Source organism: Crocodylus porosus, unplaced genomic scaffold, assembly GCF_001723895.1.
Source record: "Crocodylus porosus isolate Cpor-Errol unplaced genomic scaffold, CroPor_comp1, whole genome shotgun sequence".
NCBI classification, from domain to species: domain Eukaryota; kingdom Metazoa; phylum Chordata; order Crocodylia; family Crocodylidae; genus Crocodylus; species Crocodylus porosus.
Window position 1 is genome coordinate 103,482,650 of NW_017728943.1, and position 19,810 is coordinate 103,502,459.

The window sequence follows — 19,810 nt, forward strand, 5'->3', positions numbered from 1 at the left end:
CAAGAGTAAATTGGATGCTTATCTTGCTGGGATCCTATGACCCCAGCTGACTTCCTGCCCTTTGGGCAGGGGGCTGGACTCGATGATCTTCTGAGGTCCCTTCCAGCCCTGATGTCTATGAAATCTGTGAAATGGAATGGTCATGTCAATTGTTGGGACTTTTTGTTGTCTATACTTGATCTTAGAGGGACGAGGGGTACAACATGATGGTGGAGGTGCTCATCATTGGAGCACTTAGAGCATTGGGACCCAAGCAACAAGAGCATCTTGCAAGCCACTGCTACTTGAAACTGTTTAGATGCTTCCATGATATACAGTTCCACCTGATGGTCAAGATACTTCTATGTTGAGCACATTACAGGCCTTTGCAAATACAAAGACAAGATTCCCGGCCAGAAGCAAGACTGAAGGGACAGACTGAATCCTACCCCTCTTGCACCATTAAGTGACAAAAACTTTTAATGCCTTTGACTTTTCCTGACCCTGTAATTCTACACCTCATGCTAAAACTGTTGTCTCAGAATGTCTTACCATCTTACAGCTCTCTACCAATGCAGATACTATGAGCAGGGTCTTACCTTTTTTCCTATTGCACAATGGCACTGAAATGTCTTAACTTCATATGCCCTGGGCTAACATAGACTGCATGACTGACTAACTCATGCTTTAGATTGCTTTTACATGCACAAAATATGTACCTTTGTAACTACCATGCACAGGATCCTATATTTTCTTCCAACTGTACAAAGCCATGTAAAGAACTATGATTTTTAACAGTTCCTAATACATTTCTATATCTGTTCTTATCTTTCCTTCACCAATAAAGATTTTCAAGTATTTCATTGTTTCTAATTTATATAGGCTTGAAGGAACCTGTTTTTTTAATCTTTCATTATTTCTGATGCTTGTTTCAGGTTTTTTTTTTTAAGTGTTCAATGAGTCAAGTTGATGTTTTAGGAACTTTAAAAATGCTCAAATGCTAACTTTTAGTGTTTTAAAATTTCACAGTAAAAGTTATGGTAGTGTAAGAGTGATGTTGTAGCTGTGATGCTTGAAGAAATTATGTGAGAGGCAATGATATTAGGGTGATATTTTTTTAGGACCAACTATGTAATTAGACAAGTTTTTGAAAGGAAGACATTTTTTGTGAGTGTAGCAGGGCACTAAGGTGCTTGCTACCTGGAAGGCAGAAGCATGGTCTCAGGTGCTGGTTGCTAGGGGCAACCAAGAGGAGCTAAGGGCCCGCACCTGGTGAGTCAGCTGACCGGAAGGGGAAGGGCTGACCACTCTAAGACCCAGGCAGGAGGGTGAGGGTTCTCTCTCTTTCTCAACTAGCAGCTAAGGGAGAAGGAGCTCTGCAGGAGTCGGCAGAGTAGAGAAGCCTGCATGAGCAGCTTCTGTTCACGGATACCAGGTGGAGAATTTCCTGGTAGGAATTTGACTGATGGTTAGCCAGGTGGCTTAGATTTTATGTGATAGCCCAGGGGCTTGTGTTATTGTTTTGTTGTTGTTGTTACACCAGAGCATCGGGTGAGGTTATTAGGAGTTGGAGGAGGCCTCATAGGGGCTCCACGGTAGCGTGGGGACCCTGGTGCCAGAGAGGACACATCATTCAGGGATGCATTGACCCCAGCCCCAGTGCAGGCAGTGGCGAGAAGCCCCAAAAAGGTGAGACAAGCCAGAGAGCGCGCCAGTGAGGGTGCAGGCTGCAAGACAAGCCAGAGGGTGTCCGTGGGGTGCCGAGAGGGAAATTGGCCAGACAATGTCTGATGCATCTGCGAGGCTTGGGGCGTGGTACAGGGGTGCTCGGAGCCATGCATAGCCCATAAGGCCGGGGTGCACCGAGTCATTCAAGATAGCACTAAGACTGAGACACATCAAAGCACCGTGTCAGACAGAACTAAGGGCAGCCTCCCTTAAACATTATTAATATCAAAGATGTGGCGGGCGAGCTTGTGAGGGTGCTTTCACTAACACCTTGGCACAGTAGGGGGCGCTAGGGGAGTTCACAGCCACCCCTAGGACCCCACTCTGCTACAGTGAGATCTGATGAAGAATAGTGTCTTGCATTTGAAAACTTATCTAACTTTCCCAACTATATAGTTGGTCCCATAGAAGATATCACCCTAAGAAATCCTTGCCACTCACTGTAAAAGGTGAGAGTTATAGGAAATATAAGAATAAATGCAATGATATTGTACATAATTTTCGTGTTAACTCCTTTATGTTAACAGCAACAAGAAGGTGTGCTTAAATGTATCCAGTGTAATCACTAAATACTTCTCTGGTGCCTTTTTAACCTCGTGGGTTTAAAATGTTTTTCTCATCAGTTTTTCAATGGGGGGGTGGAATTCAACAGTGATTGACATTTGGTGGATTTAAATCTATTTGAATTTTCTCTATACAAGATGTATAATTATTGAAGAACAGTGCATGGTTATTCTGATTTTTACCTGAAAATCTAAGAAAAAGATTGGCATTTCTATTGTTTTATTAGGTCATGATGGTACAATTAATTCTGTTGGCTGGAGTCACAACAAAAAGTGGTTAGTTTCTGCATCTGAAGACAGAACAGTAAGGATCTGGTCAGTCTGCAATACAGAACCTGCCCTGCTTCTGGTAATGAAATATCCTGTCTGTTAAATACATTGTGGTGCATTTTATCTTTATCTGAGACTTCCAGTTTAGTAACTCTACTAGGAGTGTAAGGTCAGATTTTTTTTGTTTTCAGACTTGCTAAGTAGTTGCATCTCCAGCTGATGAATGTGGAGAACTATGGGTACTCAACATCTTGTCAGTCACATCTTATCTCTCTCAAGTTAGGCATCCAAAATAGAGGCATGAGGGACTAATGAATGCTTGTAAAGGTTTTGCCTTTATTATCTGTGATAATTGGTGCTTTATTTTTTCATTGACTAAAGCCAGTTTGACTTCATCCTGTTCCTCTTCCAATTCAACAACTAAAAGTTTAATTCAAGAAGCCAGATAATATTAGACTTAATTAAATACAGATGTTAATAACCTTAGTGCCAAAGAACTTAAACAACAAAAAATAGGCCTTGAGATGAATAGATATTGAGTATACAAAGGTCCTGGCTTTACTCTGAAGATTAACTTGCTAGCTTATGGTCAAGATGGTAGTTCCATATGGGTAACTATAATGTAATAGTAGAAATTTCATGGAGAAAAATTTAAAGTGTCTTAGAATCCATTCTTTACTTTGAATTTCAGGGCAAGGAGATGTTCCAGAAATCTGTACGCTGTGCACAGTTTTATTATATAGATAAGTTTATATTGCTGTGTTGCGGAGCTGAATTTCATCTTGTAAACTGCTACCTTGACATAAGCAAGGATGACCTAAAACGGTGGGTAAAAATTTCCTTTAATAGATCGCTAACAGTTAGTTGTATTACTAGGCAATTTGTGGAATAGTTTAACAAGCTTAATGCAGAGAAATGGACTATTATTTGAACAAACAGTAGTTGTTTATTTTACATTTATTTTTGTTTTGGCATCTCAGCATGAATTATGTCTACAAGTTTTTGATGATGCATTCTTGATCCACTTCTAAGGCTAATGCTGCTATTACTGTTAGTAGCCTCCTTACTTTTACTCTGTCTCTGCTAAAAAAAAAAATATGTATTAACGTTATAATTGCTTTTCAGTACTATTGCATGCTTTTCTTTATGGTCTGCTTCAGTATTTTTCTGAATGTCAGAGGGTCCAAAATGCTGTAGCCAGATTACTCTCTTGCTCTGGCAAATGGAACTGTATCGCTTCTGTTACTCTCACTGGCTTTCTGTTGTCAAATACGATTCAATATTGTTTTTTAGCTTTGAAACTTCTTCATGGATTTCCTCTATTCTGTGGTAGGTCTTACATTATACTCACCTACTAGTCTCCATTTACCTTGCTTCTCTAACTATAAGCCTCCTCTCAGCCATTTCCCAGTATACCTTGACTCTTGTGTCATTCTTTCCTGTTACATTTCTGAGTTCCCATTTTATATGGGAATGTGCCTGTCCCTCCAAGCCACTAAGTTGCTTCTTTTTTCAAATCTTTCTGTAAAACATTATTCTCTCAGCTCAGAGTTGGAACTAAACATCCTTCTGGTTTCCCTTTGCTACATAGTTCTGTTCTTCATTTGCTGTTGTTAGTGTGCAGCAATTATTTTGGATATCTTTCTAGTTTTAAAATTTCAGTTTTCAATGTCATCTTTGTGCTTCAGATACTTCCTATGGATTTTTTTTTATCCTAAAGTTTCAAAATATTGATATGACAGACTTAAGGAGAGGAAGAAATGGAAAGACTAATGAGCACAATTGTAAGGGTATATTGCTATTACTACAGTATTAATAGTTCTATTAAATTATGTATGTAAACATTTTAGGGTCAGATCCTCAACTATGGACAATTGTGCTGTTGGGAAAAACAGGTTAAGCATGTAATTAAGTCCATCTTCTCATTTCAATGAGAATTAAGTGCATATTGAAGCCTTTAACTGAATAGGTATGTTTCCAGAATTTGCAGTATGAACAAAGCATGTTCCATAGATTCATAGATTGTTAGGGGCTGGAAGGGACTTGTAGACCATCAGGTCCAGCCCCCCATGCTCTAGGCAGGAAGACAACTGGGGTTAGGTCACCCTAGTGAGGTGACTGTCTAGTCTCCTCTTGAAAACCTCCAGGGTAGGTGACTGCACCACCTCTGGAGGGAGTTTATTCCACAGTCTGGACTGTTTATTCTATAATAAGGACACATTCAGGTCCTTAAACTAAAGGCAACAGTACCAAGTTAGAAAAACCCAAACAACCCCTCCCTCTGCCAAAAAAAAAAAAAGGAAAATTCCAATTAGATTTAAAATATTTTTATTTTAAATAAAAGTTCCTTTATATTTTAGATACCTATTTTTTATGATTATGATTTTAAAGTCAGTAGGACCGTAACTCATGCCTAGTTTAACTTTAAACTATAGGTTGTTCAACATGGAGATTTAATTTTCTAGGCATAGATGTCTGTTTAGTTCTACACTCATTCATAATTCTTGTGATTCCTTACTTCCCATTGTTTTTTGGTGTGGCCAGAATGATAATCTCTTTAATCTCTCCCATTTTCTGAAGGTTGCTATGACTCTTTTGGATATAGTTAGATTAATAGTTAGCTACTCTCTTTAGAAAGAGAATATAATACACATCTCTTGTAAATTCTGTAATTTAACACATTTTTATAGCTGGTTTGTATGGTACCTTAATTTAATGTGTGGCTAGGGGTGATAATCAGCTGATTGTAGGTCCTGGGGCCTGGACTGTACTGGGCTCTGGAACAATGCTGGGACCAATAATCAAAGCTGTGGTGCAGGAACTAAAGGGATTCCCCTGCTGGACACTTCAAACCCTGCCCCCAAACAGCTCTGGTTGGTTGCAGGGCACAGAAGATCAGAAACTCCCAGTGGGAGCCATCTCCCATGCCTTGCAACCTAGCCAGAGCTGCCAGGGGCAGGGTTTTGACAATCAGCTGATTGTTGCCCCCCACCCAGACAGTCCCAGATCTCAAAATCATGACTTTGGGTTGGGGCTGATAATCAGTTATTAGACCTGACAGCCCAGAATGAGCCGGACACAAGACTGCCTGGCACTGGTGTTTAATAATCAGCTGACAGTCAGTCCCTGGACATCCCTGGGTCTTGAATTGACTTGGGACTGTCTGGCTAGGGCTGACAGTCAGTTGATTGTCATCCCTATGTACAGAGCTTTAGCACCCTGCCAGTTCAGGGGAAGCACAGGATTATTATTCAGCAATGGTAAAACTTCCTCTTCGCAACATACATTACTGCTTACAAGAGCAGAAAAAATTAAATAATCAGTAACCTCAAAGAGTAAAGAAAGCTGTTGGGAGAAAGGATAGTCCTCACATAAAGCACAGATCCATAATTCAGAAGACATGAAATCTGTTCCTAGAATTTGAAATTTATAAAGGATATTCTCTCTGCCTTTGTTTCCCCTTTTATAAAATAAAACTCGTATTTAATCACTTCACAGTGACACTGTAACAATTTATTTATGCGCTTTCAGCCCTTTGAGACTCTAACATGGAAAGCTCAATAGAATAGCAATGCGCTAATGTTGTTGTTGTTTGCTCTGTTATTGTCTTTACCTCTAAACTATAGAGATAATAAATTATTTACCAGACTGTACTACCATGCTCTTCTAATTAAAGGATTAAAGCATTCCTTTTGGTTCAGTCGAGAGTCTTGTTGAATCTGTTCCATTCAAGCATTTTTCCAAACTTGACTCAGAGCAAAGAGTAAAAGAGCTATGAGAAACAAAAGAAATTACACAGTGGTTCATAAAATTAAGAAATGCTGGGAAATGGCCTGGAGGAAAGCCACAAGAAAATGTCAAACCAAATTAGCTTTTTTTAAAAACCTTTTGGTATAACTGGATCTCAGAATAACTTGTGGGTTTTTTGTAATAACTTCAGTTGCATGCTTGGTCTTTTGGCATTAAAATAATATCCAGAGAACCAAATGGGGTGGGTTTGAGAGTTTGCTGGCCTGTAAGTGATACAGAGAATGTTTACATGTGATAGCATGAAACTGTGACAGCATGAAGCTCAGTTGATTTACCCAACACCTTGTCTTGATTCTGCAGTCCATAATGAGTTCCATTTTACTGTCTGCTCTGCTAGCAGTACTTAAGTCACATGGTTTAAAGCAGGGGGTGCTTGTAGGCCAGATCCATCCTCTGGCAATGTGGCCTCCAACCTACAGGCCCTCCCAATGCATCCATGGGATCCCTATGGGCCATGTGCATTAAATTAGGCATTCAATGCTTAATTCCAGCCCGTGGGGCTGGGTGGAGGTGGTGCTTGGCCCTGGGGCCCAATTCCTTTACACAGGATTGGGCAGGGGCAGCACAGAGCCCCTGGAACCTGATCCTAGCATTTGGGGTCAGGCAGGGGTGGTGCAGGACCCTGAGGCCCAATCCTGACATGTGGGGTCCAGTCTGACCTGTGGACATGCCCTCCGCCTCTCATCTGGCCCTCAGGGCCAAAAGGCTGTGTGCCACTAGTTTAAAGCTGTCTATCTCATGTATGTCTATGCACCCTGGCACACGCCCTTTAGTGGTATGATGGGATCTGAACCCAACAATCACACCTTCTGTCATGCCACATGTGCATGGCAGTAAAAGCAATTTTTGAATTGGGGAACAGATCCAAATCACTTGCTAGTGCAGGGAGAGCCCAGGATAATAATTGGCAGAGCATTTTAACTTCTGCCCAAAGCAACAAATGACCTGTGGGTAGTATCTTGATGAGGCTTGTGTTGTGGAAACAAAACTGTATTTGCAGAACAACTTGCAATTTGGAAGTAATAGTCTTGGTGCTAGCCTTTGCAAAGGTCTGGGACTTAACCTTATATAACATAAAGGCTTCTTCTAGGATGAGTGGCATTGCAGGAGACAGCCTGCTGTGCCAGCAAGTTCCTAATGCCAGACTTCCTGGACATTGTGGTTACTAACAAACATAGGGAACATCCCCCTACCTCCCCCAGCACTTTCCTGGAAAGCGCATTAGTCTGACCTGGCAGTTAGGTGCTTCAGCGGGGCTTTTGGCTCTTTTGTCTAAAGCTGATTCAGTCAGCTATTAGATAAAAGTGTCAAAAAGCCCTGCTGAAGCGCCCAATCTACATAGACATTGGGCGAGCTGGGTCAAATTAACACACTGCATCTTCTGGGCATGCACTGTGCTTAGTACGGGGGCACACTGAGCTTAAAGCGCTGTTTAGTTTGGTTGGGTGTTTTTTTCATCTGTAAGCAGCCTGTGTTTCCAGAAGGGTTTACTCTGGCATAAAGTTATACCATGACTCTGGAAAAATCTCTTTGCCTACATTCTGCCTTCCAAATACAAAGTATGTGTTTATTTGTGGACATGTTGTATGCAAGAAAATACAGTATGATTTTTGCAGTTATAGTGAATTCTTTGTTTTGCTGAAAGTAAGATGGTTCACGCTTCTCCTCCTCTTTCAAGTTTCTTAATTTTTCATATTTTATCGGACTCAAAAAAAAATAAAAAAAAACACCCTCTCTTCCCCCCCTTCATAATAAGATTGCCGTTTTCAGATTAATTTTCCTAGCACATACCACAAAATATTTGGTGTTCTCAAATCTTGTTATGTTTATAATGATGATGGCTTGCAGCCTTTCCCCTAGGCTTCCCTGTTGTGTGGAGCCATTTTCCCTTTTAACATTAATTTAAACCAGTTATATTTATCTTTGTTCTAATTTTTTTATAATTCTTTGCTTTTGAGCATGCTGGTAAATCTTTAGTTCTGTTATCAAAGTGTAATGCATTTGTCTGGATCACTTGAAAAATGCTTTTGTATTAAAAGAGAAAAGTTGTTTAGGCTGTTAGCAGTGATGTGAAGATTAGAAATACACATTAGTGAAAGACGGAATGGAAGACTTGATTATGCCAAAATAAATTTGTCATTTGGGTTTGGGATTTCTTATATATTCGAGTGTGAGGTGAGATTCTGTATTGTGCCTTTAAGTGGGACAAGATACAGTGCTGCCTGGCATAGGGGATGTCATTAAAATGACTTGAAGCTAATTCTGGATTGTTTCAGGGGATAGAAAAGATTCTGGCATAATGTGGATGAGTCCCCAGGACTGCCTAAAAATTATGGCAGCCTGCCAGATTGAAGTATAATACACTGGAGTTTTTACTCTTCTGCCATCCTCAGCTACCAGTTCTGCAACAAACCTTACATCAGCTCTTTCAGCAGGGTCTTCAAAAGGCAGCATTTTCTCATAATGCTTTCACCAAGGGAGTCCTCCATTCATTTCAGTCAGGACATCTAGGGCCTCTTTATGTCACTTGGACCATTTTAGCACATGTTTAATTAAGAGCTAACTCAGTTGTGAGGTTCTTAGTCTTGTTTTATTAACTTTTTTACTTTTTTCTTTCCTCATTTCAGATGGGCAAACAGAAATAACTTTTTCTTTTTCTTATACACAATTCTTGCTTTGATTCTGTGGTCAATTATATTTAAAATTAAAACATAACACTCTTGCAAATAGCTTTTGTTAGAATACCGTCTACCGTATGTATTCTGTGTGGGCGCATCTACACATCGCCCTATTGTGTTGCTACATTGCCATATGGCTTCATGGTGAGCTGTGGCAATGTAACAATCATGTGTGTCTACATGTAATAGATTCATAGATTTAGGGTCAGAAGGGACCTTGTAGATCTTCTAGTCCGAGCCCCCTGCCCTGGGCAGGAGAGAAAACTGGGCTCAAAAGACCCCAGCCAGGTAAATGTCGAGCCTCCTCTTAAAGACCCCCAGGGTAGGAGCCATCACCGCTTCCCTTGGAAGTTGGTTCCAGATCCTAGCCTCCCTGACTGTGAAGTAGTGCCTTCTAATGTCTAGTCTAAACCTACTTGTCACAGGAGCACCAAGGTGTCCTGTGCCATGTAAGTGAAGGTAACAGAGCTGTCAGTCAGCAGGGCAGCTCAGCTGTCGGTTGCCATCACAACCAAGCAGGTCAGGTGGCCAGAAGGGGCAGGACCAGGCCTTTATAAACAGCCCAGGCTGGAGCCTACCCCTCTGGTAGCCGCAGGAGCTGGAGCTCTGCCTGAGAGCTGAGCAGCCGGAGTGGGGGGTCACGGCCTTACCATGCTTACCGGCTGCGATGATGCTACGGATGAGAACACCCTAAAGGGAGGTATGGTTGGGAGCCCTAGAGGGGGCTTGGAGTTTACATTGTGAGCAGGGAGGCTCTGTGTTGTTTGTGTTGTAGCCAGTTGGCTCGGGTTTTGGTTATAGTTACACCGGAGGACCGGGTGAGGCTGTAGGGGCGTGAGGAGGCCTCACAGGGGCTCCCCAGTAGCTTGGGGGTTCCCGGTGCCCTGTGAGGGGCACATTGTGACGAGTGCCGCAGAGGTGCTCGGCGTGGCTGCGAGAGGCGCGGCAAAGGCCCTTGAGAGGGCGAGAAGCGCGGAGAGCGCAGCAAAAGGCCCTAGAGGGGGCGAGAAGCGCGGAGAGCGCAGCAAAAGGCCCTAGAGGGGGCGAGAAGCGCGGAGAGCGCAGTAAAGGCCCTTGAGAGGGCAAGAAGTGCGGTAAAAGACCCAGAGGGGGCAACAGGCGCGGATGGCGCGGAAGGGCCCCAGGGGCGTCGGTAGCGAGTGTAGGCCGCAGCACCAGCCCAGAGGCACCGGTAACAGGGTGCTGGGGTTTAACCCGCCCGGAGGTGCGGGTAAAAGGGCAACAGGTGCGAGACCAACTCAGGGGACGCCGGTAAAGGGGTAGGCCCAGGTAGGATTGGAGAAGGGCGCAGGGGTGTGAAGAACCCCAAGGGCGCCAGGTTGGTGACAAGCCTGGGGTGCTAGAAAGAGGCACCAGGGGAGGACGAGCCCAAGGGGTGCCGGAGAGGGCGCCGAAGGGCCAGGGACCCAAACAACGTCCAGGGAACAACTGCGAGGCTTGGCGTGTACTAAAGAGGAGGTAAGGAGGCATGCATAGCCCTTAAGGCAGGGGTGTGCAGAGGCACCCATAAGGAGTAGGGGTAGTAACATGCACCGTTCACCAGGGGAAAAAGGCAGCCTCCCATCTGAAACAATTATCATCAAAGACGTGGCGGGCAAGAACCAGAGGGTGCTGAGTACACCTTAGGTGACGGTAGGGGGCGCTAGGGAGTTCACGGCCGCTCCTAGGCCCCACTCCTTCACACTACTCTCTAGCAACTTAATAGCCGTTATTCCTTGTTACTCTGGGAGGCGTTCAGTGGAACAAGGTCTCTTGCAAACCCCGCTGGTCCCCCCTGGTAAGTTTATAGATGGCCACCAAGTCCTCCCTCAGCCTTCTCTTGTGAAGGCTGGAGAGATTCAGGCCCCGTAGCCTCTCCTCGTAGGGCCTGCCCTGCTGTCCCTGGATTATGCAGGTGGCCCTCCTCTGGACCCTCTCAGTGCTGGCCACATCCCTTCTAAAGTGCAGCACCCAGAACTGGATGCAGTACTCCAACTGTGGCCTGACCAGTGTTGTATAGAGGGGGAGGATCACCTCCTTGGCCCTGCCTGTGATACATCTGTGGTTACATGACAAGATGCAGTTAGCCTTACTGACTGTGTCCTCACATTGGCGGCCCATGTTCATTTTTTAGAATCAATAATGTCTCCGAGATCTCTTTTTGACACTGTGCTTTTGAGAAGGGAGTTCCCCAGCCTATAGGTATGCTGCTGGTTCATGCTGCATTTTAGGTATGTTGCTGGTTCTTTCTGCCCAAGTGCCATGGTCGTAGTGGTGCAGTCCCCAGGTGCACTGCACTGCTATGGTGTCATAGTGGTGAAATTTACTCATGTGCCATGCATTGGTGCAGTAACCACCTGTGCTGCACCGTGCTTTAGTACTTCCAAAAGGATGGTGCAGTACAGGTGGTTACTGCTAAGGAAGTACTAAAGCACTGTACCTTAGCAACGTAGCCATACAGTGACGTGTAGATGTGCCATATGTATAGAAATGTTAAGTGTCTTTGCATACTTTATACTGGGGCAGGCAATTATTTTGGGCAGAGGGCTGCTTACTGAGTTTTGGCAAACCATCAAGCACTGATAAATATTCATTTTCTAAATTTTTTAGGGGCCCTGAGGGCCAGAGAGAATGGCCTGGCAGGCTGTATCCGGCCCGTGGGCCGCATTGTGCCCACCCCTGCATTATTTAATTTTTGGAAATACCTATGTGATAAGCACATTGTAGCAACTACAGAGTTACTACAGATGCTAGTTATATTCCTTAGATCAGCTCTGGTGCAGGAAAAAGGCTGTCCCATTTCCAATACATGCATTCTTTATGTACTCTTATATTTACAGACATTTTGAAGTGCCCTCTTGAATTGTATATGTTGCTCAGATGTGACCTGATCAAAAGCTTTGCTGCATTTGGGTTTAAATTAACTTCACTGCATTTAGGATGGGGCCCATGGTACTGATGGTGATGCATTACAAAGTGCAAAAAGGTCTCTTAGCTTGTGTAAAAGTTTGCTTGTTTGCTTCCCTCCTTTAAATATCTTTACCACCATTAAGTCAATACATTGCAAAACAAACAAACAAACAAAATTTATATATATAAAAAGCAGGCAGGTTGCCATTCATAGGAAGAAATGATACCTCACTTCAATTTTCCACCACCTGCTGTTCATCATCTGGGGCAAATATCTTCCTACTCAAAGGGCCACGTCCTAAAAATAAAAGATAAAGTTAGTTTGGCTTGCAGTTCTAGAATTCTGTGGATTTCTTCCTAACTTTAAATTTACAATTTCTAATTGAATGTATAAAATCAAAACTTTTTATTGGTATGTCTGAAACTGATTTACAAAGGAGGTCAATAGCATGGAGATGGGGAAACTGAAACATACAGGTGAATTACTAATGTAGATGGAGAATCTTGTTTTTGCTATCTAGTAACATTTACTTCATATGTCCTGCAGATACAAACAGAAGAGTGTTTGCAATCTAGTACAGAAATTCCCCATGGCTTCTACAGTAGAGATTACCAGTCTTTCAGCAGTAAATGATTTCTACTCTTGTATCCTTGATCTAATTATTAGTTTTGTGTTGTATTTTAGACTAGCCAAGGGACAGAAATTACACATAAACCAGTATAAGTGATTGGAAAAGTGTTCAACTCTGTAACACAACAGCAGTTCAGGGCAACTACTTTCAAAATGATTGAAACCAGTTTAAGATAAACCTGGATGCATGTAATCTCAGACTAAACTGATTCAGGTTAAATCTGTTTATTGAACTTCTATTCTAGCTCCTCTCCAGATTCAAGTTAACTCACAGTCCCCCAGTATCCCAAGATGGTTTACACCTCCCTCGCAAAACCCCCCTCGCAGGTGGGTGGGCTAGCCTTGGCCCAGTGTAGCTGCTCTAACTGAGCAGGGAGGTATGCTCTAGCACCCTCTAGCTTCTGGCTTGGTTCACTGCAGGCATGTGGCTGCATTTCTGGAATCAAAAGTGAATGTCTGTTTACTTGCTTATCAGTTTAATCTACACAGCTTAGACTAACCCACAAAGACTGAATCAATTCAGCCTCAGGCTTTTTGATTTTTCTATAGTTAACCAACAGCACTGGTATTTTTGAGTTAATGTAGTTCATTCTATAACTGGTATCTTCTTATATCTGTAGTACTACTATAGTTTGTCATGGGAATTGAATTGCAGCATATAAAACGAATATATTTTGACTGTAAACTTTAAGGCAGGGCCTGTCCTCTAACATCATGCTTTTATGTAGTATCTAGCATAACAAAGCCCTAATCCATAATAGACTTCAAAACAAATGATAAATAATACTTGGCTTGGAAAGTTAACTAAATATTTTTGAATGAATTGTGAACTAAATTTAGATGTAGACTGAAGAACATTTCAGTTATAATCTGATTTCTGACAATGATTTCGGTTCTCCCACTTATAAAATAGCAAGAATAGTACTTTAGTACCTCACTAGTGTATTATAAGCTTAAATGTGATTAATGCTTTTAAAACAGTACTTGGGAGGGTCCCCAAAATGTATAAACATTGTCATTTTCAGTATGTTTATTAGATGGTGCAATAATTTTTAGCTTGCATTGACATTAATTTGTGATTAAGCATTAATGTATGGTGAAATCATGGTTGAATTATAAAATTATTCAGCTGTGGTATTATGATACATGTGATATTATGATTAAAAAATCAATTCTTTTTTAGGCTACTAGTTTACTTGGGCTATCTGCTAGTAAGAATTTTGATGTGAAATAAAGGTTTTTTTAAATGTACTTGTATATAGCTTACTTTTGAATAATTTAAGAGCTGCTCTTAGAAATTCTTCATGTATTTAGGAATCAGGCAGTTCATTATATAATGTTAATGAATATATCACTAGATACTTTTCCTTTTTACCCATTTGATCTATTCGTGTAAGTTCAACTTTAACTTGCAGAGGTTACAGATGTTGTACTTGCTGCTGGGAGCAACCGAGCATTAGAAGTTTTTGACCTCAATGCAGGCTGTAGTGCAGCAATGATACCAGATGTTCAATCGAGATCAGTCCACCAGATTTGCCAAAATAAGGTAAGGTTTTTTTTTTCTTTTATTATTACTGTGCATAATGATTGGGACTTTATCAGCAAGGGGTTATAAACTGAAAATGTAATTAACACCAGTCAGCATAGTTTCAGGAAAAGTACATCTTGTTAGCTTTTTCACAAGATACAGGTCCCTTGACTGGGTAGACAAGGAGTTATTTTTCCTCCAGAAGAATGACTGAAATAATTAATTTCCAGTTTGCCTTTGAAGCGGTACGATTTTGTGCTTCCCCCTTTCAGGGAAGCTCATGGCATTGCAGGCTTGGCTACTATTTTATAGGAACCACTTCAAATGTTTTTGACATTGCAGTAATTTTTATAGCTTTCTATTATCTGTCTTCTTGAATGTGTTGTTGTTGTTGGTTTTTTTTTTGATTTATTTCTGGAGCATTTTATTCAATGCTGCTTCCTAATGTAAAGAACTCGCCATAGCTATTACTTTTTTTATATAGCTATATAGTTTTAAAACATTTTAAATTGGATTCTATATAATATATTTAAAGTGTTTTTGTGCAAGACCTTGATTAGATATTTTTGATAAGAGGAAGCAGGCTTCACTTAGTAGTACTTTTGCTTAGGGAAATGAGAGGCAGACCTGAAGTTCCCATCATTTTCTGGGTTATTTTACTGCCCATAAAAATCTGAGCTGCCTGGAACCAAAGATGTCACTGTGTTGTCATGAGAGATACTTCCTACCTCCAGAGAGATGTATCCTTCTAATTTTCTGCTGGGAGCAGAATGAGACTGACTCAGATTCCAGTTCTGAATGTATGGCTGTGTCCATACAGGCTTGGGTGTTTGGATCCCCAGGGCCAACCAGTGGCAGCACACCTTGTACTGCTGCTAATTGTCCCCAGGGAATGCCTGTGCCATGTGCCTTCTGGTGTGCAGCAGGTAACCCCAGGCTGAAGTAGGGGAGGCTGGAGCCAGCACTGGGCTGGCTTCAGTCGCCTTATGTGGGATCCTGGAGGCCTCCTGGGGCTGTAGTTTCTGAAATCTTTCTGCTCGTAGCTTGGCCAGTAGGGCTGTGTGAAACAGCACCATTTCGTTTTGACTTCCATTTTCGTCATTTTGAAGAGACAGTGTTTCATTTCATCGTTTTGTTTCAAAGCACTGTTTTGTTCAGTTTAGTTGAGACACTGTTTCTCTGTTTCAGCGTTTTGCTCATAGGCTATAATGAGGAATCATGAAAATGCCTGAACCTTTGTTATTTTTTGCCTGATTTAGATAAAAATTGCAGGGATGGTAACCCCTTCTGAGAGCATGAAGCCTGCCATGTGTGTGGCTCTGGCTGGCCAGGCTTCAATTTTGAGTGGCGCACACTGCCCCTGCGTGCACTGCTCCTCCTTTTATTTTTTTTTGCGTAGGTTTCTTTGACCCCTGGATATTCAGCAATGAATCCCCCCACACTTCTCCCTTGCAGCTCAGTGAACAGGTGAACATACAGTATATGGCTTTGCATACTGCATGGCCGCACTCACAGTCTGGACGCAGTACTATTCTGCTGTTGTGAATATGAACTGCTGCTGTTAAAAAATACGAACTAAAACCAATAGCAAATTATTACTTTTACTAAGAATATTATTCAAGCTCTTTGCTATTTTGAAATGTTCATATACTAAACCATGACTAAATAATATGTACAAAAGTGATTAACTATCTGTGACTCCTGAACCAGAAACCAGCTCCAGAAACTCCAACAAAGCTAGAAGCAAATTGTTATCCATAAGACTTAGTAGGCTAATGGAACCAGTCACTAGAGAGATATTATCATGTGCAATAAATCAGTTTATTATATACATAACCCCAATGTTCTGTACATACTACTGGCTCCCTATATTATTTGGAATTCAGTTAAATTTGTGGTCCTCGTGTTTGATAGGATAATTTCAAGGATGATGCTTTGGGAATGCAGTTCCATAGCAAGTAGTCCATGAAAGTAGGACCTCATTGCTGCCAGAAGTCTGGATGTGCTTGGAACGTGGATATAACATATAATCCATCTTCTGTTGAAAACAATTATCTATTGTTGCAGAATGAAAGAGGGATCTGTCAATGGTACTTCTTGTGACCTTGTAACTTTCTGCTTAACAGTAGAAATGTAAAAACAAAATGTGAAACAAACCTCAAAAACTGCTTACTTTGTAATTAGTAATAGCGGTGAACTAAACTACAGAAGGAGAGCATGATGCCTGTTAGGGCCCCTGGTCAGTCAGACCCAGCCAGGCCGAGCTCTTGAGCAACTGCAGCTGACCTTGATCTCTGGCTAATATGACTGCCCCAGTTCTCTGGAGTGGCTTCTGTAACCACTCAGATGTTTTAAGCACACTTGCAGTCTCAGGCTATAGGAACACCTTGACAGAAGCCTCAGTTTGCTCTGGCAAACCTCATGTTCACTGCTCTCTCTGGTTCTCCTGGCTCCTGACTCAGCTTTGACTTTCTCTGATCCTGCTTTTGGGTCTTTCCTGGAAGTCAGCACCCAGCTCCATGATTCTTCTGGCTTCTGATCTCAGCTTGCACCCTAGACTACATTTGAGGGTCCACAGTGTTGAGTGGACTTTCCAGACCTTCAAACAAGAGCACCCCCTGGTATCTAGCTGTGCCTCAGAGTTTAGATGGCTGGTCACTGGCACTGAGTGGAATGAGGCAGCTCAACACTTCCACTTCTGCTGGGGGCTCTAGGGCCACATTAAGGACAAGTCAGCTTGGGTGGAGATCCCAGCTTCCTTGCATGGCCTTATTGAACTCAGCCTTCATATTGATGCTTATCTGTATGAGTGACAACAGGAATATGAGGCTGTATCACAGTCACATGGGCAGGCTAGAACCCATGAAGAGCTGACACTGCCATGCAGATGGACATGAAGATGAAGAGGCTTACTGTCATTCTCAGGACCTCTGCCTATCCTGTAGGGAGTCAAAGTATTTTGCCCAGACCTGCCCAAGGAAGGAGACTCCCCACCCCAGTGTCAATGGACAGGAGTGGCCCTGACCCATCACCAATTGTGTAGCCTTCCCCTCCAGTCCATATTAGGCTCTTGAGCTCCATCAAGATCCAAGACTCACCCTTGCTAGTCACCCTTTGCCTACAGAACTGGACTGGGGTGGATGTCTTGATTCCAGCCTTGTTAGATACCAGAGCCTCCTGTAATGTCATTGATTTGGCCTTTTGTGGAACAGCATCATATACTGTCAGGCCAAAAAAAGATCCCCAAAGCCATGGATGGATCCCCTGGAAACTGTGGATGGATTCCCTGTCACCTCAGGCCCAATTACTAGTCAGACAGCTCTACCAGGGGTATCAATAGAGGATCACTGGGAGTCTTTGTTTTGACCTTATCCATTCCCCTCATTTTTTCAGTTATCCAGGAATTTCTTGGTTCTCTCCATGATACAAACACACTATAGGGCTTGAGGAAGCTGTTTTGTCCCTATTCCTAGAGATCTCCATAAACTGCGCTGGAAGTACCTCCTGCAGAAGCTTCTATAATGCTTTTCATTTCACTGCTTGCCTCCTCCCTCCGTGCCCCCCCCACCGATTTGGTAGAGGGGCCCTGTCAGCCAGGCCATTCACCACTGATTGCCAGTCACGGTCTTCACTTTCCTAGCTATCAACAGCAAACAGCCCGGCTGTCAGGGCCCTGCTGTCAATCAGGAGTTGGATGGTGGGGAGGGCAAGCAACAAAATGAAAAACATTAAATGGGCTGCTGTGGAGGACACTTCTGGCATGATTTATGGAGATTCCTATCTATTGTTCAAGCTCTTGTTTGGAGAAGGCTCCTCAAACTGGAACTCTGCTGCCCCTAATGAATGAATTACTCAGAAGCTGAGTCAATGATACTAGGCCCTTCACACTGATCATAGATGCCTTATAGCCAGCATTAGTGGGAGATACCTGCCTAATGGACCCTGACCCATCACTGCCTGCTAAATATTGTAACTGGCAGACATCTTCAATTAAAAAGGGGCAGACTAGCTTCTTCCACATTGCCCCTATTATTGCCCCATTGATCTTTTGCCAGGAGCATAGATTCTCTTCAGGTGTATTTATTCCCTTTCTAAACCAGAGCTCAAGCTTCAAAAAGAGTACATTGTGGAGAACCTCCATAAGGGGTTAATCAGACTCTCCATGTTCCTAGTTGGGGCTCCAATATTCTTTGTGCACTCTTCCTCTGTGTTGACTACAGGGCTTTAAACAGGGTAATGGTTCTTAACCACTACCTGCTGCCCCTAATGAATGAATTACTTGAGAAGTTTTGTCAGGCCAAGATTTTTTCAAAATTAGATTCATGAGGGGCCCACAATCTAGTCCATATATGGGAGGAGGATGACTGTGGAGGATTGTGTCTTGGTCCTACTATGGGCATCTTGAATACTTGGTCATGTCCTTTGGACTCTGCAATGCCCTCACCACCTTCCAACGCTTTGTTAATGAAGTGTTTCAGAACATTTTGGATTGATTCATTATAATTTACTTCAACAATATTTTGATTTTTCTAATGATCTGATAAAGCACTCAATGTGTGGCTTTCAAGCTTCAGCTACCAGAGACATTGAAGATAGACCCCATTTTCCATGTATCCCTACCTAAGCTCTACCCAAAAGCCCTTTTCCTGTCTGTACCCCACTCCCCCCAGTGGTGATAGTGGAAGGTCACAATAGTAGGGTTAGTTTCATGTCTGTCTGAGTGCCTTATCCCCTGAGATAAGGCCTTCTGCCCTTTTCTCTTTGGAGTTTTCGTACTTTTTTAGATTGGATCCTAGTCAACAGTACTTGTTTGTAAGAAGTGCCAGGCAAAAATGTTGAACAGAGTTTGCAAAACTCTGGAACTCTTGGTTCAGAGATGATACCTTTTATTAGACCAACTAAGGTTTAAACTTCATTACCAAACGAGAGATTTCTACCCCTCGCTGCCTTGCTGCCACCTGACACCACCAGGGAGGGAATCCTGTCTTAGCTGTACATCAAAGAGCAATTCACAAAGGCACTCTCATGGATCCAGAGGAACAGACTTGCATCTTCAGCTTCTGTGCAAAAAATTATTTTCTACCTGTGGGGATTTATTATCATCTTTAATTTTCCCTGAGCCTTAGGAAAGGTGTGGGTACCTGGAAGCTTACAGAAAAAACATATTTTTTTTGTTATTTCTTAGTTGGTCTAATAAAAGGTATTATCTCTTAACCAAGAGTTCTAGAGTTTTGCATTTCTTTTTGTCTAAGACCAACACAGCTACCAAATACTTCCCTGGAACAGAGTTTGGGCACCTATCATTCTCCCCTTTGGGAGTTTGTAACCAGTGATGTCCATTGGCATAGCGACCCTTGTAAATTAAAGTGTTTATTTTTGAAGCGGTACACAACTTTTAGGGGAAAAAAGGACTTCCAAACAGTCTACATGAACCTACATTCACCGCTAATGTATCATTCCAGTGGTACTCTAGGTAACTTTTTCAGACATCTGCTCAGGGGCTTTATAATTGTCTGGCTCTATTTGTTTGGGGACATCTATTGAGAGAAGATTATTTGGTTCTTTTGTTCTTCTGTGCTCCTTGGCATTGATCCTTCTGGTCAAAACTAATCCTATAGGCTTATTCATAGATTCATAGATGCTAGGGTCGGAAGGGACCTCAATAGATCATCGAGTCCGACCCCCTGCATAAGCAGGAAAGAGTGCTGGGCCT

General features: G+C 42.4%; 1 protein-coding gene across 3 annotated transcripts in view; it reads left to right on the plus strand.

Annotated features, from left to right (window-relative positions):
• The window catches only part of WDR27 (WD repeat domain 27), a 252,852-nt gene that overhangs the window by 70,069 nt on the left and 162,973 nt on the right, over positions 1-19,810 (plus strand). For 2 of the 3 annotated variants that reach the window (XR_002103700.1, XM_019549918.1), the window contains exons 18-21: positions 2,498-2,619; positions 3,232-3,365; positions 12,486-12,583; positions 13,994-14,115. Coding sequence is in view for 2 of the 3 variants with exons in the window: in XM_019549918.1 (XP_019405463.1) it covers positions 2,498-2,619; positions 3,232-3,365; positions 12,486-12,583; positions 13,994-14,115 (476 nt within the window). In the remaining variant the exon portion in view is untranslated. The remainder of the gene's footprint in view (positions 1-2,497; positions 2,620-3,231; positions 3,366-12,485; positions 12,584-13,993; positions 14,116-19,810) is intronic. The other variant, XM_019549919.1, reaches the window with a different exon arrangement.